Source organism: Mycteria americana, chromosome 8 (genome assembly GCF_035582795.1).
Source record: "Mycteria americana isolate JAX WOST 10 ecotype Jacksonville Zoo and Gardens chromosome 8, USCA_MyAme_1.0, whole genome shotgun sequence".
Taxonomy (NCBI): domain Eukaryota; kingdom Metazoa; phylum Chordata; class Aves; order Ciconiiformes; family Ciconiidae; genus Mycteria; species Mycteria americana.
This window is the reverse complement of record NC_134372.1, coordinates 29,032,527-29,058,255: the sequence shown is the minus strand read 5'-3', so window position 1 is coordinate 29,058,255 and position 25,729 is coordinate 29,032,527. Positions and strand designations below refer to the sequence as shown.

At 37.9% G+C, this 25,729-nt stretch overlaps 1 protein-coding gene across 6 annotated transcripts in view; it reads right to left on the bottom strand.

Annotated features, from left to right (window-relative positions):
• Positions 1 to 449: 449 nt before the first annotated feature.
• Positions 450 to 25,729, bottom strand: part of CBFB (core-binding factor subunit beta) — a 44,169-nt gene continuing 18,889 nt past the window's right edge. For 2 of the 6 annotated variants that reach the window (XM_075510512.1, XM_075510514.1), the window contains 3 exons: positions 21,185 to 21,301; positions 15,185 to 15,311; positions 450 to 2,188 (listed from right to left, as the gene is read on the bottom strand). In XM_075510512.1, coding sequence (XP_075366627.1) covers positions 2,166 to 2,188; positions 15,185 to 15,311; positions 21,185 to 21,301 — 267 coding nt within the window. In that variant the 3' untranslated portion in view covers positions 450 to 2,165. The remainder of the gene's footprint in view (positions 2,189 to 15,184; positions 15,312 to 21,184; positions 21,302 to 25,729) is intronic. The other 4 variants (XM_075510511.1, XM_075510513.1, XM_075510515.1 and 1 more) reach the window with 2 other exon arrangements.

Below are 25,729 nucleotides of genomic sequence, written 5' to 3'. Positions count from 1 at the left end.
GAGATGAATTCAAGAAAGATGATGCAACTTCAGTTTAAATAGAAATTATGAAAAATATAAAATTGCATCAATAACTTAAAATGCACTTTAAAAAGTCTGCACTAACCAGCAGAGGGTAAGGGCTTGTGATCTTAATGCCAGCATTAAGATATCAAAAGCAGCAGAATGCTAAATGATGATAGGGAAAGTTCAGTATTTACACAAAGATAGCAACGTTAATATCTGATAGCATAATTTCCTGTGTACTTATGGTTTAAAACCACTGTCTGAAACGTTAGGAAAACCTTTTAAAATAAATCTTCAGACTTTTCCATCAAAAATACACAGATGGCAGAGAAGATCCAAGGCTAGGGATGCGTGCGGATGCGTGCGTGTGTCCCTTAAATAACTCATTGCAGAAACACTTTAGAAAAATTATTTCTTTGGGGGAAGAAGAGCAAGAAGAATACGTGGCCACAGAGTGAAAAAGGTTATCTTTCAGGTGAATCACATTTAAATTGAAGTATCAAAATATTTCTATTCGATGACATTCTCACAGTTTACAGTTATCGACATTTTAAGTGAATGTTAAATATTCATATTATTAATGTACAAAGATTCTCCTTCACATTGACATCTGCTTACATTTTTGCAAGACCTCTTTTTCATCAATTGTTTTGCCATTAACAAGGAATGTAATTATCTTAATTAGAGAATTTAATAGAGATCTAACTGTTCTAACCACACAGAGTTTCTACCTTCAAAATAATTCTTAAAATACTGAAATCAGATCACCTATTAAAAAAGGTATTTAAGTGACATTTTAATTAATCAGACTGTACAGGAAGCACCACATTTTAACAAAGCCAAATGACATCACATTTCCAATCGGTTTTCTTCAAATATTGGATGCAATGAAAAATTTGGAACAAGTCCATTCACCATCACCCCAAATAAAACAAGGTAATTCACACAGATTAACTCATCCCAAATCCTACCCTGTTAGAAAATACAATATATACTGCAATGTAGTCTTAATTTGCATAAGATTTAATAGAAGTGTCCTATGCACAGTATGAGATTTTCTGCTCACAACCTCCTCTCAACTTTTCACCATTCAGCACAACTTTACAAAAAGCCTAAGATATAAAATATACTTAAAGCAGCTATCTTAAACATGATTTAATACATATCACCTTGGCAGCTGATCACTTTTGTTCCCAGTTTAACATGCTGTTGAATCTGACTGTAGAGTTGCAGTACCCCTTTTAAGAACTATTTAAAAAAATCCCTGAATAAAACAGAAGCCAGCCTGCGACTTCCTATGAGTTTCAGTAAAGTACTATATACAGGGGTATAATAACCACCCAAACTCACTTGATACAGAATAAAATCTAAGATAGATACTGGGGCAGAATGCATTAATGCATGAAAATATATATTTTAAGATTTTATAATTTAAAAAGCGGAACCAATGAATTGTTAGCAGTTAAAAGAATACTGCAACTGTAACGTTTACAAACCCACAAAGTTTGAAAACTGATTCCAACAGCTCTGATTCACTGGGTTTAGCTTGGAAATAATGCAAAATAACGTCAGCAGTTTTAAGAAGGTCTTGCAAATTTAGGAAAAAAAGAAAACTGAAAGAAAGATAAGAATGCGTATCTAAAATAAAGCAGGAGCACAGTAAGGACAATCAAAGTTCCAAAAGGCCATATTAAAAAAATTAAGCTTGGAATGCATTGGCTTCCAGCAGTTTACAAAAAAAATAAAAACAAAAAAAGAAGTTTTAAATCTGTAATATCTTGACCTATTTTTAAGTGACAATTTTTATTACAGTTGAGAAAAATGGTTTTATAGCTGCATAAGTTTCCATTTCACTAAAATAGTGCCAACAAAAATAAGTTTGCATAGAAAAAACAAAATTTCAAATTGCCACTGGCTACATGCTTAAAATGGGAAATGCAGGTATTGTAACATAAACATAGTGCAAACCATGGCAGTTCATGGTGATTTTGACTGCCGCAGGTCAGGAAACAGACCATAGTATACCCAGTTATCACAGTTTCTGGTCTTTTATTAAATCCTTTGCCAAGTAGAAGCAATGCATGTGTGCAGACCCATGGTACGCCTGCGGCTGTTAACGTAGTTTGAGATCATCGCCACTTCCTAGGTTAGATCCAGGACTAGGGTCTTGTTGTCTTCTTGCCTGCATTAACAAACACATATTTACAATAAAAAAAAATGATTTAGAAGTTATCAGTTTAGTTAATTTCTTAAGTGTATTAAACACACGACTAAGACCATAACCAATTCTAAGGCAGAAACTTACATTTCAAACAGTAACCAATTAATTAATTTTTAACATCAAAATCGTTCTCTTTCCCCCTCAATTCAATAATCCACCACAACCAACAGGAATCTTAGAGGAGGGCTGTGGACCCAGCAGTCGGGCACCGTCCTCTCTCTGGAAGGGCACAGAGCCCCGGTGCTGCCTCTCCATCCAGCCTGGGGACAGGCAAGGCTGGCACTCAGGAGTAAGTGTGCGCGCACACCCACACACGCGCACACCCACACACGCGCACACCCACACACGCGCACACCCACACACGCGCACACCCACACACGCGCACACCCACACACGCGCACACCCACACACGCGCACACCCACACAGCCTCCGAGGCCCTCCTGCAGCCAGGCTGAAACGCTTTTCAACATCACTTGAACAATCAGCAAGAGACTTCCAGAATAGTTAGGCAACAATTTTGTGTCTCTTCTTCAAAAACACATTTTCTTTCCTGTGAAATTCCCTTCTGTTAATCTTTTCAGGATCGAGATTTTGGGGAGAAAGGCTACAATGCAAGATGGCAGAGTATGTTACATAATTTCCGAATAAATCTCCCCTCAGTATTTTTATGTGGGAAACATTTACTTTAGCTTTTTCTGGAATAGAGAGACTTATAACATGATAACACACTAGCACGATTTAATCTATAGATTCACACACATTTTAACACTTCTTAAAAGTTGGGGTTTTACTGCAACATATGGGTTTTTTTCTTTGGTGCACACGTGACCTTAGCGATCATACAAAACTGAGAAAACTCTGGTACTTACGATTGCACCCCTGTATTAAAGAAAAGTGACATAAATTCTCCTTTAAATAAATGATTCTGTTAAACAGTTTGAGTCAATGGCATTTTAAAGAGGAAATTAAGGATGGTCAGTCATAGTAATATCAGTCACAGTAAAAGACAATGCTACCTGCTTTCTCTACCTGTACACATGCAGGCTGCTTTCAAGTAGCACACACAAATGCTGCAGGTAAATACTTAAACATTGATATACTTAAATTTTAAAGCAATACTTCGGGTCTGGGAACATCTAATATATGCTAGCTCTCTTTTAAGACATTTTAGTATCGATACTTTTATTTAACATTTACAGAGTGAATAGCTGGCACCTTGGCCTATAACTACCATGCGACCCAAATAGTATGAGGGCCACGTTCTCAGCTGGTGGAAGGCATCACTACACAAGCATTATTCAGTGTAGCTCCATTGGTTTCACCAGCGGCAATAACCTGCCACATTCAGTGCTTAAAAAAAACACTCAAAAAAAATGCAAAACAAGTGACTGCTTCCGTCCTTTCAAAGACTTCTCGTACTTTGTTGAAAGAGAGGGGAACAGACTTAATGCAGGCAGTTGTATCGCTGAAATATGCTGTTTAAGCACTTGCCACATTTACACAATCACACTAAACAATACGAGTACTTCAACTAAACTGTGACTAACAGCAACACGAGTGCTGCCGTTAGGTGTTCCCTGGGCTCTTCTGAGTCATATTTACTGACACAGAGGAAGCCATCCCGCCAGCGCGGCAGTTACCCCAGCTCACAGCGTGCTGCTTGTTCGCTCCCATCCAAAACGGCAAGCGAGCAGAGTCTGTCAACTCCCAAACCCTCTGGCATGTACTGCCCACACCATTTTCTCTAATTTAGACTTTTCTTTCTCTGTTCCCTTCTTTCTCCCTTATCTACCATTCTTCTTGTCTGCCTCATTTTATGCTTCCAGTGTAAGTGGTTAGCTTCACCCAAACAGACAACTGTTGCTTCCTTCTCCTATTTAAGTACCGATTTAAAGTTACGTTTTCCTTTCGTGTGCAATGATCCCATTCTGATGCACGCAGAGTTCATTCAATAAATCCTTCTAGTAATCAGCACATTTCCAGAGAAGACAATTTCCTCCTGCACTTTCTTTAGTAGTCGTATTGCCATTACTGTTTTAGAAACACCCTCGCTATTTTAAATATCACAATTGCTACCTACTACATTTATGTATCCAGTACTGTTGTTGGTTGCATTTTAGCTATTTAGGGGTGAGGTGATCTTCTCGCTCTGGTCTATCTGCACTGGTCATACTCTGACTGAAGGAAACGATCTGCTTTTCCTACATGCAGAAGAACTCTGAACATGACAACTGACATCACTGCTGGTGCACAAACCCACAGATTTCTCAGTAATCTTTCTGAGGAATCTCATTAAAACAAACAGCTGTAATCACATACAGCACTGAAGATTTTAAGTGCTAAAGGGCATATTCCTTTCAGCCCCTGAAGCAACTTTTGCAACTACTCTCTTTGTAGAGATGCAGAATATTGGGACATGACATTTAATTGAGATTTTCACATTATTTCCAAAAGCCAAATCATTCAGCTTTGACTACCAAGATCACTGTGGAAGAGACCACATTTTTTTTTTCTTCAACAGAAAACTAAACTGTGCTGTAAAGATTTTTCTTAATACAAAATGGTTGTTCTACGAGTCTAAATAGATACTTCCACACTAATTTAAGAGTTGTACTAAGGTTAACAAAAGGATAACAGTTCCACTTGGCATACTTTTCTCCTATTGAACAGACTGTAACAAGATTTCTTCTGGTTTTAACTGCTGCCTCTTTCTTCTAAAAGGAAACAAAGGCATGCGCTGTCTTTAAGAATTACCAATATCTTACTTATACCAAGCTAGTTACCAATTTTGTACTCGATGAACATTTTTACACTGAACTAGAAAAAACAGCAAGTTAATTGCTGCTATACTATTGCTCTAAAAGCAACAGTTTCTTCTTCAGAAAACAAATCATATGCACAGCAATTTTATTGTCAAATTTCAGTGAAGACTCCAAGGTATGGGCATATGGTTGCATTTATGCTTTGCCTAAAGTGGCCTTTTCTTTCAAAACATATGAAAGAATTCACATGATTCATGACCTCATTGCTACTTGTAGAGTTTGCAGAAGCCACTACTGAACAACTACCAGATTTGCCCTTTCAAGTGATATGCAAAAGGCATGACAAATTACCCTCAAATGTACCGAAAGCAGTCATTACAGTATCTTACACTAGCATATGTGGATGAAGGTGTAATTTTGCATTCTGGTAAGTGGGGATTTACATAAGCAACTGCAGCATGTTGGAATGACAGCTCCATCTCACTCAGACGCCCTCCTTTACTTGTGCTATACTACTATGCAAGAATACATACACGTGAAACACGCTTATTCTATCAGTCACCATCCTGCCAAGGCGCATGTGCACAGTATGTAACAACTACAACTGTGCTTTACATACTGGAAAAAAAAAGTAAAAGCACCATATATGTGTGTATCTAAAAAATAAAGAACACTCGTAAAAGACAGGAGAAATCACCTTGTACGTAGACAGCAAGCACACTGTAGAGCATCAGGCATCGGGTGATATTTTTATCCAGACAATGGGCAAAATACAACTTTCCTAAGAAATGCCACAAGATCCTTAACACTCACTTGCAGGAGGAGTGTGACTACCAGTACGGTATATCTGGTTGCTCTCCTCAGTCTATTCCAGCAAGCCAGAAGTTCCCTTTTACAGGTGTAAAAATGGCAATTTCCAGAATTCTCTCAATTTGGGGTCTCATACTCTCAGCATAGCTAATCAATCCTCTGAATTGCAGTATTTGCTGTAATTTTTGAAATGCATACCTTATGACGCCATGCAGAAGCATCAGAATTACTCTCAGTGAATAATGAGCTCAGCTTCTCAAAGATTAAGGAGACTTGCTTCAATTAAGAAAGATGCATCTATCTTTGCCATTGGGAAATGGAATACTCTGCCATGAGTCATGCACGAGTCATGAGAAAACAGTATTATTCATCTTATCTCAGCATATTTCATTTTTCAGTCAAATGCTGATTTTAAGTTTGAAGGAGCACTACTTCCAATGTTATTCATCTGCTATTTAGTGAAGAGATCACAAATACTTGCTTGTGAGAAAAACTTGTAAATAGTACACAGATTCCACCACAGTTGTAATTTTCTTAAAAATGAATGTATTTTAACCAACACTGCCAGTTTCCTTCCAGATATCCTGAAATTGAATAGTTAATGCGTTGGACACATAGGGAGTTTCAATACCGAAAAATACTTCACACTCAGCTTTCAGCACATGAAGCCATGCAAATCTTCTGCAATACGGAAGGAATTACAACTGGCCACAAGCCATTTAAAACCGCTAACATTGGAGACTGTATGATGACCGACTGAAAGAATTGCAGGAACGTATCTGGCAAAAAACACTTCAAAGCCTCCTATAACATGCTGTTCTAGATTTATTCACGCTAAACTCATAATGCTGATACCATAGGGGTAATAACATACTAACAAACAAGAGAAAAGTTACTAACAAAATAATTTTGACTTGAGGGTAAACAAATGCAAAAAGTATCCCCTGCAATACTCTTACACCTATTCTCTCTTCAACCCTGTTATCTCTGAGCTTTTCCCAAGCCTAAATATAGGCTAACTGGTACGGGCTAAAAGTCATATCAAGAGAATGATGCAATAATATCTGCATTATATTACATAATTTTCTTCTTCGTAAATTAGATAGCTTGAAGTCATCAAATCATTAACTTAGAATTCTGACTCTTTTGGACAAGGATCATGTTGGAGCATTTACATCTGTTACTAGGGCACTTAAGTAAAACAAATCTAAGAATAATAGCAATTAAGGAAGGCAGCACACAAGCAGTTCCTCCAGCAGCCAAGAGAGTCAGACACCATCCTCCTCCTCCAGCTACTCAATCCTGACCCATGCTGCAGTTGATTGTGCTTTCAAAAGTGCCAATAAAACTCCTTAAGCTGACTTTGAGAAAGCATCGGTAACTACCCCCTTCCTGTGCACGTTCAGAGGCCTCCGACATACCTAAGGAAACCAACTCCTTTTACCACAGGAGTTCATCAGGAAAAGATAATGCAGTCCCACCATGTGGTTTACACGATAGCTCTGAGAAAGCAGAACTGGGAAAGTTGGAGGTAAATTTAGTAAGGATGGACAGGGTTGCCATGAAGATGGCCCTCCCTTTCAGTGAATCACTTAAAAAACCAGCAGGCAAAATTGGGACCTCTGAATACTAGACAGTGAAGTCACAAGAACAACAATATGCACTGCATATATAACTTGGGAGACTGGTGAAGAGGAGGGAAGGAGGAGGGAGATAATTTGAAGAAGGGCTGTCAGAAAGAGTAGCCAAAATAAAGTCTCTCCATGGACAACTCCACTGCAATTCTTTAATTGCATTCTGGCAACTCCATACTGCTGAAACAGACAGAGCAGATGCATTATGTGCCTTGGCATCTGTCATCTATAATTTACTAAGTAAGTGAAAAATCAGGCTATGTTATGAAAAACTAAACAGTGAACATTTGGATTCTCTTAGAAGGACTGTCAACCTTCTGAAAAGGATTAAAAAAACAACCCTGAGAACACATTGCAGATACTTTTCTAAAAAGCATACAACCGCAGGACAAAAAAACCCCCAAAAAACAAAAACCAAACCCCAAAACCCTAAACAAAACAAAAAACCACCAACGCCCCCCTCCCCCAAAATAAAGAGAGCAATACTCAGAAAAATCACCAGTTACAATCAAGCACACCTCCACATTAGTCCTGCTAACTGAAGCAGACCCACATCAAGAAAAGCAACAAACTGAAAGCACTTCTCTGAGCTGCTGGTTAGTAACAGCCTCTCCCATAGAGATTTGAACATAGTTAAAATGCTGGCCATACCTCCACGTCAATTACCCTTACTCAATAGAAGAGTAGGGGCAGGGAAACTCATCCTTCTCAGAATTAAAGTCAGCAAAACTGGGCCACTACAACACAGTAAGAATGACAGCTTATATATAATAGAACTTCTCTGGTCACAGTTATAGCCTGATGAAGCAGCCTGTATGCTTTCAGGTCTGTGAGGGGCTCAAAAAGAGACTCTCCCTCTCAATATTCACTTCTCAGAACAACTTTAGCTACAGCAGCAAAGGGACCCTGTCATCACTACGTACTGCATCTATAAACTGCTGGCAGTCAGTAGGGGATATGATTTTTACCACATTCCTACGAGGTGTAGCTATCAGCATGAGACTTTGTAGCCTAGATCCAGTCTCTGGAGTTGCTTTGTTTGCTGGCTATAACGTCCAATTTGCAATCACCTCTCCTTTCCACTTGAACCTGGGAAGAAGTAGCTTTGATCTTTCTTAATTATAATGTCAAGCACCACTTAAATTACACAAATAATGGAAAACAGTCTCTCAAATTGGTAAGAGAGCTGGATGTTAGACTAAAATCCTTGTAGAACAATTAGCATTATGAACTCTATACCTGATGCTCTTTTTTATTCCTACATCCATTTCCATTGCCTTTTAAGCTCACTGAAAGTCAAAATAAACAGTTTTCTTGACAAAGGCCATAGATAAGAATCATTTAGCACCTACTTCCATCAAGATTTCATTTCAAGCTTCCAACAATCTACTTCCTAGAAACGGGGTACTCTTGACTAAAAACGCACATCAATTGTGTTATATGCTGAGTCTGCTCTCCCACCACCAGCCACTTAAGAGTTATAGAGCACAACAAGGCCAAGTAGCATAATTTGCTTACCAATCTGGATGCACTCTCTTGCCTGAAATCTTTGCAACGATTGCATCTTTGTTTAAAAGCTATCATGAAGCTACAGATTCTAGTATGCCACATTGGTAACTGGACTAAAGTAACAGAAAGCCAAGAAAGGAAAAAGCATGGCAAGCGTATAGCTCTTAAGAGCTTCAAGTACACGCTAAAATTTTTACTTTTGTATGAAAACTTATTTTCCAAGGGAAAAAAGCTTGAAATGCTCCCTTTTAGAAAGTATTGTTTGAAGGCTGGTATAAAGGTTATAAATTTATAATTAATATTGATTGCCTCCCGACAGTATTCCTCTGTTGCTCAGCGCCTTTCTAACCTTCATTGACTGAAAGAAGATGCTTATATTACAGTATTCCCTGATTTGCAAGATTGATCTCCTCTGTACTACAATCAGCATTGATTCTGTACAGCACAAATTGTTTTTCTGATATATGCATTCCATAGCACTCTTACACAAACACCAGCTATTTAAAGTTCTTGTGAAACGATCTAGTCATAACATTACTGGCCTACTTGTACTGCACTTGCATTGTAGAACCTTTTGAGGCAACACATATTTACACACATACCTCAATGTTTTTTTCTAAATTATGTTGTATTCATCCTGAACATAAACAAATCATATATATATATGCTCATATATGCACACACAAGCATATACCAAGTCTGCACTACCAACTGCATATGAAGAATTAACAGTTTGGGTTTCTTTCACATCCAAAAAGCTGTATTAAAGGTTATACTATTTTTATATCATTGCCAGTTTGGAGAGTACATACAATAAGTAGTAATGAAATTCATTCCAGACTAACTTTTGAGGAAAAAAAACCCTTAAAGAGTCAGAGAGTTTGATGGGGAGGGGAATCGAATCTTATTGCAATACTATATTTTCTTCTGAAGCAAGTTATACTTGACAAAAATACTTATAATTAGTTAGAGCATTTATTTACACTAGTAGTTTCATCTTAATTTTGTTTGTTTGTTTTTTAAGAAAGAAGGGAGAATAACTTTACTGCCTAGAACCTTGGAAGAATAGGAAAGTTAGTCCTACTACTTGATTTTTTTCAATTGTGAACTGTTTACATTTCTGTATCAAAATCCTATTTTCTAAGAGTTCACAACTTCAGCACAATTAAATCAAACAATCCCATTTGAACTCACAATTCCCAACAAACAGCAAAAAAAGTGTAGAAACCTAGGGCAGCACTGAGTATTTAAAATTTAGGTAAATTTTTACTCCAGCAATTTTTTCAAGGGTGGGGTCGGTGGGGTTTTTTGGTGGTTTGTATTGAGAGGAATTTCTAGTAGAAGAAACAGAAGTTTCAAACCAGTTTTTTTTTTCAGCAAAACAAAGGTTTTTAAAATGGGAATTTCATGCAGTTTCCTAAAATGGCTCTGCTTAGCCATTAATGTAATTTATATTTAGCACAAGACCACAAACAGACAGATTGCTAGACTAGACTGTTTCAGGGAAGAGCAAACCACTCTGCCTCTTTACTCACGGTGTTGCTAAAATAAAGAGCATGTCAGTAACAGAGGAAATGAATACAAAACAGAAAAATACAACATTTCAAAAATGCTGGTTGAACAAATTGCACTGGAAAACTGAGAAGAGATCCAATCCATCCCTAGGTAAAGCAATCAGTAGAACATCCTTAGCTAAGTTCAAGATTAACAGAGTAAGACAAACTGCACACTCAAATAGATCACTTCAATTTTGAAGTTATGATTTGTCTATACAAAAAACTATCTGCACACAGCAACACACAAGATAGCCTCTTCTCTTTATCCATCCCCTTGCTGAAAATCCACTGCTTTGTACCTTCTGCTCCAGTAAAGAGCTGGCAGGAGGCACCTGCTTGCTGCTTTGCTGGACTGAACACAGGCCACTACTTTCAATGTATTCTAATGTCACCAACTGGGGGCTGTTTAAATCTCTCATTCTGGACAGTGTAATGCATTCTGCATCATGCTACTATGGCCAGACACTGAAAAAAAAGCAAAAGTTTTTACTGGAAGATTCAAGTGCATCTAGACAGCAACCTGACAGTAATTTCTGCAGAACACTTCTTATCCTGACACCAAACTGATCATTCATACTGAAACCACACCAAACAGAAGAAAACACTAGTACTGACTCTCTCCACCAAGACACAAGGGGATAAAGAGACAGTGGAAATTAAGCATCTGCCTCACTGATGCCTCCCTTCAGTCTCCTCACTCTCTTCTATTAGTTTGGCAAAGGGAAATGTACAAATACTTGCAAGTTCATATATCTGTTCAATAACATCAGTTCCAGAATACAGCCCTAAAGTAAGGGCCTTGGACCAAGTTCCCCATGGTGTGGCACTTGCTCATGGAAAGAGAATTTTGCCTTTGACTGGTATGAAGCCATTAAATAGCGCAAGTTTGCCAAGTAGCTCAGTGCTCCTAAGCTTATGAAGCTTCATACAATCATTGATTTTTACAATAGTATTTAATTGGGGATAAGGTCTTTCTTCATGTGTATCATTAAACTTTTACTGTCTCAGCATTCCAACGTTTTTGTAAAAGTGAAAGCCATTGGAATACATTATTAATTTTGAAGGTATTAATTAAAAACACTCACTGACTTCAAAAGCATCTTTGAAACAAAAGAATCCCGAACAGTGAGGCAGGATTTGTGGTATCTGACATGACCAAGCTACACAAGTTGACAGAAAAACCCCAAAGCGTCTTGTATTCAAAACTGAAACTATGTTAAAAATATAACAGAAAGCAGTTCAACTGAGAGGCACTTAAAAACTTCAATGAAAATTCCTAATTCCACTCACACCCTATTTACATTAGAGGACTGCTGTAATTGCACACAAATATGATCACTTCTGGAAATTCAAGCACAAGCTACCAACTACTACTGATTCTGCCCTCAGATGCAAAGAATATGTTCATTAATATAAAGATCTGTTGTGCTAATGAAGTCATCAATGGAAAGGATACTATGTGATGAAAGGAAGGCAAACAAACCTGACAGCACTTTGAGGTTTTTTATTTTATTTTGGGTTTTTTTTTTTTTTTTTTTTAGAACACTTAAAAATGAAAATTAGTATAGCGATTATTCCTAAATTGTTACTGCCCTTGCCATTTTTCCCCCCTTTCAAAGTATCACCATTCTAATATCCAACTGCCACATACAAGCCATTTTAACTGTTTTCAACAGCCTTGACTGATCACTCCTAGGCAAGGATATATCACTTTGTTTTAAAAGTCTACAGAGAGACTTAGGATAGGGAATCTTTTCTACACAGAAAGCTGTATAAATAAAGAACTGAATCTGATCATTTTCATATGCTGCCAGGCTTTGGATGGATAAATGTTTCCAAAGAGCTGGCGCCTCTGTTTTGGGTAGGAGTGGGTGGAATATTGCAGGATTCCCTTTCCCTCCCCCACTGAAGCAGAATCTGGTCTCTATTAAAGGCATTTCAGCTGTAATTCTACTGTCTGAAATATCCTGATTTTATACAGTGTTGCAATTTCTAAAACAATCATTAACACTGATGAGATTCTGTTCCAGGTCTGGCAATTCCGAGGTTTACTGTCCATGCCAAGCTTAGCAGGAAAGAAACATTTTTAAGTTTTAGTAATGATGAAAGGTGTATAGATACCATATTAAAAAGATTATGCTGAGGGGATCCTAATCTGTATGTAGTGTTAACATACATAAAAATTCACTCAGCACACTTAGAACCCACCTCTTCTAGCTGCCCTAAAAAACCTTCAAGAACAATCTTTGTAGCGCAACTGAAGATACTATTTGACCTATTGAAATTACACAAACAGTACACAATACAGTTTGGACTAACAGTTTTATAGCTGTCAGCAATACAATCATCAGAAGGGTACAACTGACAAACTGTATTTCCAAGCTGACCAAGCACATGATCACTGGAAAATACACCACAGGCCATAAATACAACAAACGTGGGAATGCACATTTATGCATTACTTTCTATTGAGAACTCTATACAACAACCATGAGCACCTTATGTAAGTGCTTACTGATTAAAGTCCATTTGATTCTGCCTGAATGCTGCATTAGAATATAACTGAAGTGAAAGTCAGGAAAACAATGAATGGTTTGGAAACCTGATTCCTCCTTAGGAATGCATTGTAAGTCTATCTCCACTCTCTTCCCTGCCCCACCCCAAAAGATCCTGATTTTTATGCAGTCCTAAGATCCAGAGTGCAAAAGCTCATCTGCAACATTCCAGATCGGGGAAAGACATCCTGGTCACATAACACACAAATGAAAACCGAAATGTAAAATCCAATTATAGAGCTACAAGTAATTGAGGCAAAGATCTCTTGGTTACACCTATTAAACATGAACAGTAAAATAAAAGATAAAGTATGCATAATAAAATGTATTGCAATTATTAAAAAAACTGTATTTTATGTAAGTTTGAAGTACCTTTGACAATGTTTTTCATTCTGCTTAAACATGTTTCAAGTCAGTAATTTTTCCTTTTCTTCCTTTCTGTAGGTGATCTATGCCAGTGCTTTAGAGCTGGGACAATGACTATTGTTGTTTTAAGAGAAAATGGGTACTAGCAGCTAATAAGGATATCATTTAATAACAACTGCCTGCTGCCTTATTAAAAGCAGGAGTCTTTTCAGAAGTTATTGAATCCAGCTCCTGCAGCTGGCCAGGGACGTTGCTTTTTGTGTCTCTGTCACAAGTTTTGATGTCTGTCATGAAGCCCCAGATGCTTGATATTACCTCAATCTCACTGTTAATTGAAAGAGTTTTTGTGCACCCTAGCTGCAAATAAGTGTTTTCTGCACTTGGAGGAAAGAATAAGTTTCACAAAACTCCAGAAGTTATTTCAGGAAGGCTCATTCTTTTTTAACCTTCAGCATTCAATAAGCACACAGCTTCTCTGTAGTAACAGGAGTGGGGAAGAAGGGCACAGCAAAGGAAAACAAATCAAGAAAAGCTTGAAGTAAATTGAGGTCAAGGACATAAGGCAGGGCTTAAAGTTCCTACTGTGTTGTTAAAATTAAGGCAGGCTACCACAGATCTTCACGAACAGCTTTAAGTTAATTCTGCCTTCCTTTTGAACTGAACTTACAAGCAGGTTCCAGCTATGCTGTGACAGAGACAGAATGATTCAGGTAATGTAGCTGTTGCTCCAAGGATCCAGTGGTAGTGAGGCTTCCAAGGCAAGGATTTTGCCTTTGCTACAGCTGACATCTGACCTGGCTACATCAGTGTTTGCAAGGAGACACACACCAGCCATCCCTTCAAAGTGAGAGATACTATTCTCTGCATCTGCCTTTTCCCTCTCATTCTCATGCTCAGTGCCTTCCATTTGTACTTGGAAGGGAAGAAAATCTGTCTAATAAATTATCAGTAAGGATGCCAGAAGAATAGTAGTCAGGTTGTACTGATGAAGCAGGAAGTAGGAAACAGTAAGGTAAAGAAATTCAGAGTGTTTCTGTTTTCTCCCTATTCTCTGCCTGACCTACAGCCTGCCTTAACTTGCCAACTTTCCTTATGTATTACTCATCCTCTTGCAGCTCTTGCCTTTCTGACATCTCAGAGCAGCTGGTTTCCATTCCCTTTTCTGCCCCCTCTTTTCTTGATCCCAGTAATTTCTGCTCTCATCAAGAAAGAACAAGATTCAAGACTGTGGGGCCCTAAAGAAGCAAAGAACAAGATAGGGGGAACTACACCAGTGAAATAGAGGAGTAAGACTCCTCACCAGTAAGAAAAAGGTGAGAGGAAAATAAAACTAACCTGTGCAAGAAAGCAGACTGTGGCATCCAATTAAATTCACTGGTAATGTTTCCCACAACATGGGATAGCAAGCTACAAAATTATGTACCCGCAGCTCCTGAAGCCTTTCCTGTGTTCATGAGAAATGCATGGGGCAAAAGATCCCTCTCTCTGCTATTAAAGTACACTTTGAGAGATATGGCAGCTCTGTGAACCAATGTATCCTTACAGCTTAAGTACCCACAGAAAAGGCCATCTACAGAAAGGAAAAAAGAATAGAATCAGAGAATTCTTATTGAAACTTCAAAAACTTGAAATTCATTTTACAAGAATTAAAAACAATGCATTCTGCAATTTTTATATGACAACATCAACCAGCAAACAGAAAATACACATCGCACAAACAGACAAATAAACAGAAACAATCTAAAGTTTTGGGAAAGTACTAACCAGTTACTGACAGCAGCTGTGAAACCCTCACCTCCATTTCCTCCCGATGAGACCTGTCTCTATCCTCGAATTCACGAGTTCTTCGCCGAGCTTCTTCAAAGGCTTGTTGTGCCAATGCATCCTCCTGCTACCAAACCAGATGACACAGAGTGACACAAGAGGCTACCCTTGTTTCTACCAGATCACATTTCTTTTGAATATTAAGGATCACTTGGCAGCAAAGACAAGTATGTCCTACAGGATATGCTAGAACACAGATGAGTTCCAGCAAATGCCAATATAGGTTAATGAAATAATACTCACCTTCATCAATGCAGTAGAGATAACCAAAGCTGCAACACAGCTACTACTAAAATACATTTTCAAAGGAGAACTGCTTTTCAAAAGTAGTTTAAAAAGGGGCTGTTTTTTTAAAAGCTAGGAATTCTCAAAAGTTATGAGATAGGCAATACATTTTACTCTCCTTATAAAAGTCATTTTGAAGACAGTATTCACAGGTATATCTAGATAGAGTTCACTAGCATCATTATATAAATAATGGTAATTTAATTCTCTGTCATTTAAAAAAGTATTATCTAAGTTACAAACCAAATAAATCCTTCATTTTATCAAAAGCTGCTGACGATGCATCAGGATGAACATTCGTAATCCTTTTGTATCATTTAAATTATTTAAACTTAGATGCATAAAGTGCAAAGCAGAAGTTATTCCTCCACTAATTTGTACACATTCACATACAATGCAGAAGAAACCTGCAGGTTTTCAACAGCCCCATTTTTTTTTTCCCCCAACAGTGGCTTATGCACAGGAATAGATTTATTAAATTAACACTCAAAAAAATCATTTGAATCATATTTTCTGTTAGAAAAGGTTTTAAATAAAGTGTTATTAATATGTAAGCCATTATTAATTGGGTTACAAATTGCTTCTCTTAAAGAGACCTTTTAGCACGTATTTTGCTCAGAGTGAAAATAGATGGCTCTGTTCCCTTCAGACTCTTAAAACGTTCAGAATGGAGGAGTCAAGTCTAAAGAGGTTCCACAAAACAGTAAGGGATAAACTGTATTGCTTCTTCCCCCTCCTAATGCCTCAGCTATAATTACTGCTAACTCTGCTTATGATTCCTACATACACACAAGTGTTATTTTCAAGTCAATAGATTTAAAAAAAAAAAAAATCCTAACCTTGACTGTTAGAGGACAAAAACATGTTGAGAACCCAACTAAATTTTAATATATCAAGGGATTAAGTGCATAAATTTTTTAATTTAAGATAAAGCATCTCTAGTCTGAGGGAATGTTAAATTGCTCTTTTTGCCATCGGCACAATCGTGCACCCTGAAGCTACTTTGTGAAATGATGTGAATGAGTGCCCCTGGTGGCCTAACACAGTTAAATACAAACATCTGTCAATCAATAACTCTGCACAACCAGGTCCCCAGAAAGCTATGCTGAAAGGCAATGTTTAAAGCTGCCAGTAAGATAACATTTTAACACTACCTACTATTTTTAAAGGTAGAATTTGGCCTTTATAGTCATCTTAATGTTCATGCAATGCATAGCAACCAAGGTCAGACAGTAGAAAGTAAGTTTGTTCTTAATAATGCAGAAGGATAGAGATAAAATAGATAAGCTTGACTCCCAGATGACTACAGAAAAGCTGCCTTATTTCTAATTTACAAAAGCTATGCATGTCTTTATTACCCTCTTTTTTTTTTTTTTAAAAAAACAGACTGGAATGGAAGTAATTTTTTTTTTTTTAAAAGATTTTTGCATTTTATCATCATTTAAAGTGGTCATGAAATAAATGGCTAACATATAGCCTCAGCCAGAATATTTTAAAGAAATGGTCATAACCAAAAGAAACTAAATTAGGAATTCATAGGAAAAGAATCAGTATGTTGACATCCAGAATGAACACATGTTGACAGCTGAAACACTGGTTTACTAATGTCTGAGAAAGGGGGAAGCATCAGAACACTTTAAGTAAAACAAAACAAAAAAACCCTACTCTAGGTGATGTGTTATAACAGAAATTAACAAACGTTAATCAGGATCTTGTACAACAGGAATTTAAACCTTTTTTTCCAAATGTCATTTTTTGGTCATTTTTTCCAAATGACCCGCTGCAAATCTACTAATTATAGCCTAGCGAATTTGGCTGTTTGAAACACAATCATTTATCCATCTTAGTTTGAATCAACAAAAATGCTCCTGGTATTAAGCTACTAAGAAAAACAAGAATAAGCAAAGCATGAGCCATATCAACATGAGAACAGAACAAAACAATTCCCCAACCCAGAAAAACAAAACAAAACAAAAAAAGAGAAGCTTAAACACACCCCCACTCATACACATACGCCCCCCTCAACAGCCTGGTAGGAAAAGACTTTGTGAGAACAACCATTTATAACCATCGAATCTACATAGCAAGAATGCTCTATTACAGACGAGATACAAAAGTACTGAAGACAGAAACAGTCTTTTGATGACACTCAAGATAAATATCAAATCCAGGGAAATTTCAGTCCCAAATGGGGAAGACATTTAAGTACGTATGTAGAGCTTTGTGTGTGCTAGTCTACTGTAGGTGGACTAACTAGGTTAGTCACTGTAGGTGAACAAGCAGGTGAATCAAGGCCTTCAGTAACAAAAAGTAAGACTGCTTAGTAGTAAGATGTTAATAGGCTGTGAACTAAATAGAAAGAACACTAGCTTAAAAGTTACAATTAAAGTACTTTATTGTTATGCATGTGGTTTTTCTTCCTAAAATATTTTTTGACCTGGTGAAGGACAGTATAATTTCCAAAGTGTGGCAGCAAAGAAAAATTTTATCCAATACCAGTATTAGTTAGTAAGAAGTGGTAAGAGACAGGAAAATGCAAGAGCATTACATTTATATAAGGCAAGCCTTCCAGAAAATGGGAGTAAAGGGTGTGTATGGGTGCGTGAGAATGCAAACAGGACCTCTTACTACAAAAGACAGTAGGTACCACAGACACTACACTGCACAGTACGAGGCACTTAAACCCGTTCTGACATCAGTATTATTTTGGGATCAGAGTCAGCAGTTAGGTCAGTTGTCACTAGCAATATTAAAACAGTTTTAAAATAGGAAGCAAAATGACAGATACAGGAAAAAGGAAACTGAAGAATGTAAAAGATCGCCCAAATGTTTACAATACTGGCAAATACATACATAAAAAGCACAATGCAACATCAAGGGTGCAGCTACTTCTCTGTGTCTGTATAGTGCCTTACAACACCAGTAACGCTTCAGTACTGCTACTACTGTAGCAAGTAAGATGACCAATGACCTCCTCGTAATTGCTGAGAAGCACAAACTGAAACCAAATTACACACCTGTAATTGAATGCAAACATATCTCTGTAGATCCACACTGTGCAATACCTCCAGCTCAGCACCCTGTACTCAAAACTCAAGAAAGCACCGACACCCGAGAGTGTGCATACATTCCCTCACTCACACACACACAAAAAGAATAAATCACATGGTCAGTGCACAAACACTTTCTGAAGACAGCAAAAAGGAATTCTTAAGTGTAGTTAAGACAGCATGTACACATCAGGAAACTAAAACAATCCAAGAGCATGCAAAAATATTTATCGGGAAATTAAAAAGAGAAAAATTAAACCCACAGGTCACCTGACCACCCTTCTTTTTGGAAGGGTGCCCACTTTTTTCAGGAACTATCTAATTTTGGAAAAGAGTGACACTATCTCCTTCTCAGTGCACGTTCAAATCAGTCTCCTCTCAGTTCAGAAGTCATATGACTTAGCGTTCTGTATCAAACTTAATTGTCATAGATCAAGAATCTTGGGATTTATCTTGCACAATCCTCAAGGGTCTACATTTGACCTTGCTTTGAAAGCCATTATAGTCTAAAGGCCTTCTAGTCAATGGAGTGTATAGCAGTTACTCTCTTTCCAAAGAACACACTGCTGCAACAGGAACTTAGCTAGCTGAAATGCCAACACACCGCTTTGGAAGAAGTGAATGCCACAGCAAACAGTAGCATTCAAGTAAAAGCTTGGTTCTGTGGCTTTTCTGGCAGATTAACAAAAGGTGGCAGGACAATTCTCAGAATAGCATACCCTCTCTTTCTAGGCATCCTGAAGACAGCATGCAGGGCTGTGACTATTTCCAAGACACTGTTTTGATACAAAGTATTTCTATTTAACCAGAACACAGTCACAGTAACACCATCTGATTAATGTGCAAATTGGTTTCTTAAGTTAGGGAGAAGCAAGGCACTACAAAGCTTATAACTATACAAACCGCCATATAAAATTTGATTTGAATACTTCCAGCTCTTGAAAAGAAACTAATTAATCAATATGCCCTCCAGTTCTGCATGCCTGGAATAGAGGCGTGCTCTTTGATTCAGGTGGAATCAAAGGGTTCCTACCTGTGAAGTAGCGACCAATTGTGGCTGTAGAAGGACTAAACAGGAAACTGCAAGGAAGTGAGGGCTGAGAACGAGGAACACAGTGGAAATAGAAAATGCATTTAACTCAGTTCCAGTGCACAACCGCCAGAAGCAATCCCCCAGAGCACTTTGTCCCCCTGGGGGACACAAAGTGAAAGTAAAGCTAATTTGGAAAAGCAAACAGTTGTGTGAATAACAAGTTTTTGCAAAAATCACCCATATGTATAAAATACAGGAGGTGTAACAAAGAAAGACAAAGGGAATCACTAGTGTCGCATAAATCAGTTAAATTATTAAGATGAGTGAGTTGTTTTGGGTCCCTGAGTTTAAGGAAACAAAAGGAAAGAGATAAAGAAAGCTCCAATTTTATGGATTAAAAAGACAGTTACTATTTAAGAGACACTGAACAATGGTTCAAAGCAATTACTCAAATTTCCAGAAAAGTTAGGGGAAGTCATGACGGTCTTGGGTGAAAGAAGAAGTCTTCAGAGAGAAGTTAGGAGAAAATAGCTATATACAGGTACAGAGTAAATTATTAAGAATCATTTGCTGGCGTACCAATACAGAACTTGGGGGGGGGGGGGGGGGGGGGGGAAGGCTGCAGGAAATTGCTCATCCTTCTTTTCTCTGCCTGCTTAACAAACCCTTGTATTCAGAAGCACTTTGGACCATGCCTTCATACATTTCTAACATTTCTAAATGATCAAACTACAGAAATGAACGGGCGAGTTCACCATAAAATATAGATTGTAAGTCATAACTCTGGTAACTGATGTTACTACATCCAATTTACTGTCCCCTGCAGAGACAGGTGACCTGCATGGAAGCCCACACAAACCTGGTGATTTTAGTATCAGTTAAGTATCTTTGTTACCAAGCTACATCTCAAAAGCAAAGGTCTGTCTCGAGTCTGACTAGATTAAGGAACCCTACAGCTGTGTAAGTGAAACTTAGATACGCGATATGCACTTAAAAAGTAATTTCGTCTGTGTTTACTCTGTTCTTGTGCATGTCCAAAGATTCAGCTGCTAGACAGTCACTCTGGTGGTAGGAAGTAGGTAGATAGGAAATAGGTTTCTCAAAAGCTGCCATACCTTAACAGAGCAGAGTCTACCACTGTTAAGAGAACAAATGGAAAAACCCTATTCACACCCCCCATATGTAATAAAACAAAAAGCCACTTACAAAAACCACCTTAAAATAAACACCTAGAATAGACTTGCCAGTTAAATTGTTTCACGTTACAGATATAGCTTTTCAAATACTTTAAGATTTACTACTCTGTAGCATAGTAATCGTGCTAAGTCACCAACAAAGTTGTAAACTACAGATGATTCCTGCCCCTAATATTTTCATCTAATATAAAACACTAGTTTAGCTACAACCACATATTTCTGAACTTCTATATTGTAAATTTTCTTTGGAATTTGTACTCAAGTGAAGACAGAAAACAAGCAAATTATAATGTGTGATCGCTACCTGACTGCGGGTTTCCTTCCAGAAGGACAAACAAATGTCTAAGGCACAGCAGCCATGAGCAGACTGTCTTACCTGCGCTCTCTCTTCATCAAATTCCAGGCAGCCCATACCATCCAGTCTCTGTAGATCTATCCAGCCTTTCCAGATTACACAGACACCATTGAGAATCATAGGTGCCTTCAAATACACCTGAAATAAAAGCAAAAACACACGCTATGAATTTGAAAGCATTTACACACATGTCTGCACAACGAAAATACCAATGCGGGAAGCTTCCATATGTATTCTTAGAAGAACATCCAAACCAGCTAGTAACATGAGACTCCAGTTAACAGCTTCTCCTGCCTCCTTTCCAAGAACTCGTTTTAATCAAGTGAGTGCTGTAACTTTTGCCTACTGTACTGGATGGAATAAATTTAAGCTGTGTTCTCATTTTATAAACTGGCGTGCACCAGGATTTGGTTAGAACTCTGTTACTGCTTTCAGTTAAAGTAACTGTTTTTCTTGTCAGCTTACCTTTGTGTCACAAAGAAAGTGGCATGCTGCCAGACAGGGAAGATCCTTTACAGCATGTTTAAATGGTTAAATGAACATGTGCTTTCCTACTCCCAAGAAGCACTGTATTTTACCCCAATACATGAGCTCTTTCAACAAAGAACAAGCACCAGTTTCAGTCCTCCTCAAATTCACAAACTAGTCAGAGTTTAGTAAAATACACTATATATATACCATGCTAAAAATAAGAAGTCTTCCTGTGTCTATTCTAGCATTTGTGAAAGGCTTTTCAAAAGAAGCAAGACCAGATGATCAAAACCCATCTACAGCATCAATGTGCACAGTGCCTTGAGCTGCAGCAAGGAATAATGCATGAGCTTAAGGCCCTACATCTAGATAATGGTAGATGACACAGTGATTTAAAGCAGAAGTATTTCCCCTTCTAAAGATCAGAGATTAATCTCCACACAGGAAATTTAAAAAGAAGCAAATACAACACTAAATGAGTTTGACACCCTATATTTAATGACATCAGCCTTAAAAAAAAAAAAAAAAAAAAAAAGGCAAAATTATCTAAATTGCTAAGGAAAAAAAAGAAGGGGGAAAAAAAAAAAAAATCAACCTCCAGTAGTTATTTCAGCCTACTTGGCAAGTCAAACCCCTCATGAAACAGAAGTTTGTCTATGCTGAATTGCCAGAGAGGCAAACCATGCATACAGGCCAGCACTCACTTCAGATTTAAAGACTGCCTAAACATTCAAAATCCTGTTGAGTCTTTTTGGTGTTCAGGAGTGGCCCAGCTAGGTAGGGGAATTTTTACACAGCACCTCCTCTAATAGCTCTAAACTTCATCCTCTGGCAAATCCTCAAAGTATAATTAATGTTTAGCGCTAGGGAGCATTTGAATGCACCCCAACTGTGCCTACCTGCTCAGTTCCACACTCATCAGCTAAGGTCACTCAAGCAGAAAAAGGAAAGAAAGAGTTACATACAGGACGTACAGAAGGAAGGTAAGCCTTCCTTATGCGAAGGCTGTGCTGGCAAAATTAAGCACTGAACAACATGAAAGGCAATCCATAAGTGGAAGAAAGGGAACAAATAACATGAAACCAACTGACAAACAAGTAGTGTTATTTACCAAAGAAAATACACATTTCATCTCCGAGCTCGATTTTTGCAACTTATCACACTTCAGTATGAAGTGATATACTCTAGCAGTTTTAATTAGTACAATATGCCGTAGCTCAATAACAAAGAAATAAAAGTTAGTTCAAGCATATCTTCTTTGTATCAGTTCTCCTACTGCAGGCTCTTCCCACTAAGAAGAGCACAGACTGGTTTTCTGCCCTTGTATTCACAGACTAGCTATGCAAGTCATCACACCTATGTCTTCCGTGATGACAGCACACTATGCAGGGTGCAGATCCACCAGCCAACAGCCTTTGCGAGCAGAGGCGTCAGAACCAGCATGAGTAAGATGTGGACTACCAGGAAACCACCTCCCACAGACCTCATTTCAAGATTAATAATTTCAAACATATGAAATACAACATTACTCCCTTTCAGCACAGTCTTCACTCATTCATCTCACAAGAAATAAACAAAGTACGCACCGTGAATTTAATAGATGCGTTTAATTAGTTTAGAAGTGAAAGACAGTTAAAGAGGCTATTAGAATCAGAAGTCATTCTCTTCTAAGAAGAATGCAGAGTAAGTCAAAAGGGAAAAAAAAGGCAGCATAACCTATCTACGGGTCTGTAAAGATAAAACAGTCTGCACTCTAATGCTAGTTTCTTTTTGTGGAAGCAAAAAAGCATTTTACTGATCTTCATTTAGGGTTTACATTTCACCTGGCCTCCCCTATCTTTCTGGCCCATAACAAACGCCCGGGAAATCAAAAGTTACATAGGACTTCCCACAGATGACAAAAATCTAGCTTTTCAAGTTGTCCACAATAAGAGTATTTTTTGTTTGTTTCTTTGACTAGGCATATTATGCTGCTGCTAACTGCCTTGTTTCAGTGGCTGTTCAATTGCCTTGGTCACTGCAGCTGCCAGTGCATTACGTGCAAACTCCATAGCTCAGTGCAAACAGCCAGCAGCTCAGATGCAGCTGCTGAGGGCTCAGTACTTCAAATGCAATGCCTTACGCATCACCTGGAAGCCTGAGCAGTGCTGGAAATTCTGTGAGAGTCTTCAGAAGTCAAAGGGGAAAAGGCAAACAAGTTGACAGAGCCGATGTGATTCCTGATGCCTACTACCTGCCCCAAGCACAGTGACCAACAGCTGAGCTGCTGACAAAGCAGTTTGTGAACCACTGGCATGCAGCCTGACCTTTCGAGATAAAGTACTCTGCCCTTGCTCCTGAATCAGAGCCCTTAAAGCCTTACACAACTGGATTCAGTAGGTCTTCAATACTCAGATAATAAACATTTTTCACCTCTGAAAGGATGAATTCCTTAGCAAGATATTTGAGTCTTGAAATTACTATATAATCATTCAAATTTAGTATAATTCATATTGAAACCACATGCACTTATGCATGAACTTTTCTCTCATTAAAACACACAATAAAGCATACTGGTGCTTTTCCCTTTATTTTAGAGAAAGGAATTTAGACTCCTTTTCCCCCTCTCCTCTTTCTGGAGAATGGAAACCACCTAAGACTGTAGCCAAAACCGTTTAACCACATATTTCCTTCTTTTCAGATAAAGCCATGCCAGTTCCCTTTCAATTTCCGAACTTAACAGAATTTTATTAATAAATTACTGCTCTTGTCTGTGAGCACATTATCTGTTATGGCACCTCAAAATCCAGCACAAAGTTGTCTTTTAAAAACTTTCAGAATTCTCTCTTCTGAAAGTTGCCTTAAGACAGCCACAGTAAGAGAGCAAAGTCAAAAGCCACATTATTTCTATAAAGACCCCAATTTCCCCTCTTAATATTACTGAGCTATACAATTTGACTAAAAGTAGATAAAAGGATGTCTTTGTTAGAATAACTCTTTCAAGGTTTTGTTGCTAACCCCAGATTAACTGCATTTATATAATTTTGTAAATCCTCCCCACACCTTCGGGTGCTTTTCATAATAATATCTGGAAGTCAGTATTGTAAAACTCAGACACTTAGGTGAAAAGCACTAGAGAGCACTAGGAAGAAGGAGGGGCTGGAAGTCAGGCAATTACCAATTTTATATTCAGTGGACGAATTTAATGCTACATAGAGAAACACCACTATAGAGACATACAAGAGGAGAAGACAGATTATACAGCTGCCGCCTTTCAGAGTACAGTCCATCCTATAAACCAAACAAGGTATGGCTTTTCTGACAGTAGATGGTTGCGTAACTAAGTTAAGCATTATTATACACATGTTGAAGGAGGAGAAGTTCTCCCTCATTCTGCACCCTCATTTTCCACACACTGGCACAGCCAAAGCTAATTAGTTTGATTTTGAGACCAAGGTAAACTGTCACATACTGAAATCTGCCATTTTTACTAGCTTATACCAGCTGAGTTTTTGTTGAGGCAGCTGTTATACAGAAGTTTCATTTCACCTCAAACTACATCTTCCATTTCAAACTCTTACTACAAATCAAAGTAGCGTTAGAATTTTTTAAACAAGAAAAGCAGGCATGTTACTTTTACACTGGAAACAGGCTTTTAGTGTTAGAACAAATACTCTGCTTGCTGACTGAACAACCAGCAAGAGTAAACTCTCTCCTCTCCTGGCAGATTATCTGGATGGAAGATGAACAGCACCAGAAACACATGTAAACTTGAGAAGGTGCTGTATGAATACGTTGGGCTCTAAGTTGTTGAGCTGTGTTTGTGCTTTCTTGGCCTACCAGCTGGCTTGATCACAAAGTCCTCTGTGCCACACCTTCAATATATACTGTATCTCACCTTCCTTTTTGTACTCTTTCAACTAATCTGCTATTTCTTTTCACCTGCATTTAAATGAGCAACCCTCTCCTCCAACTTCAACTAACTGGGCATTAGCTTTATTGTTAAAAATAGGCAGGGACTTGGCTCCTGAAACACCATTCGTTCCTATTTTAAAAAACAAACTTGATTTGAATATAGTGAAGCAGACAAAGTACAATTCTCAATGACTTCAAAAA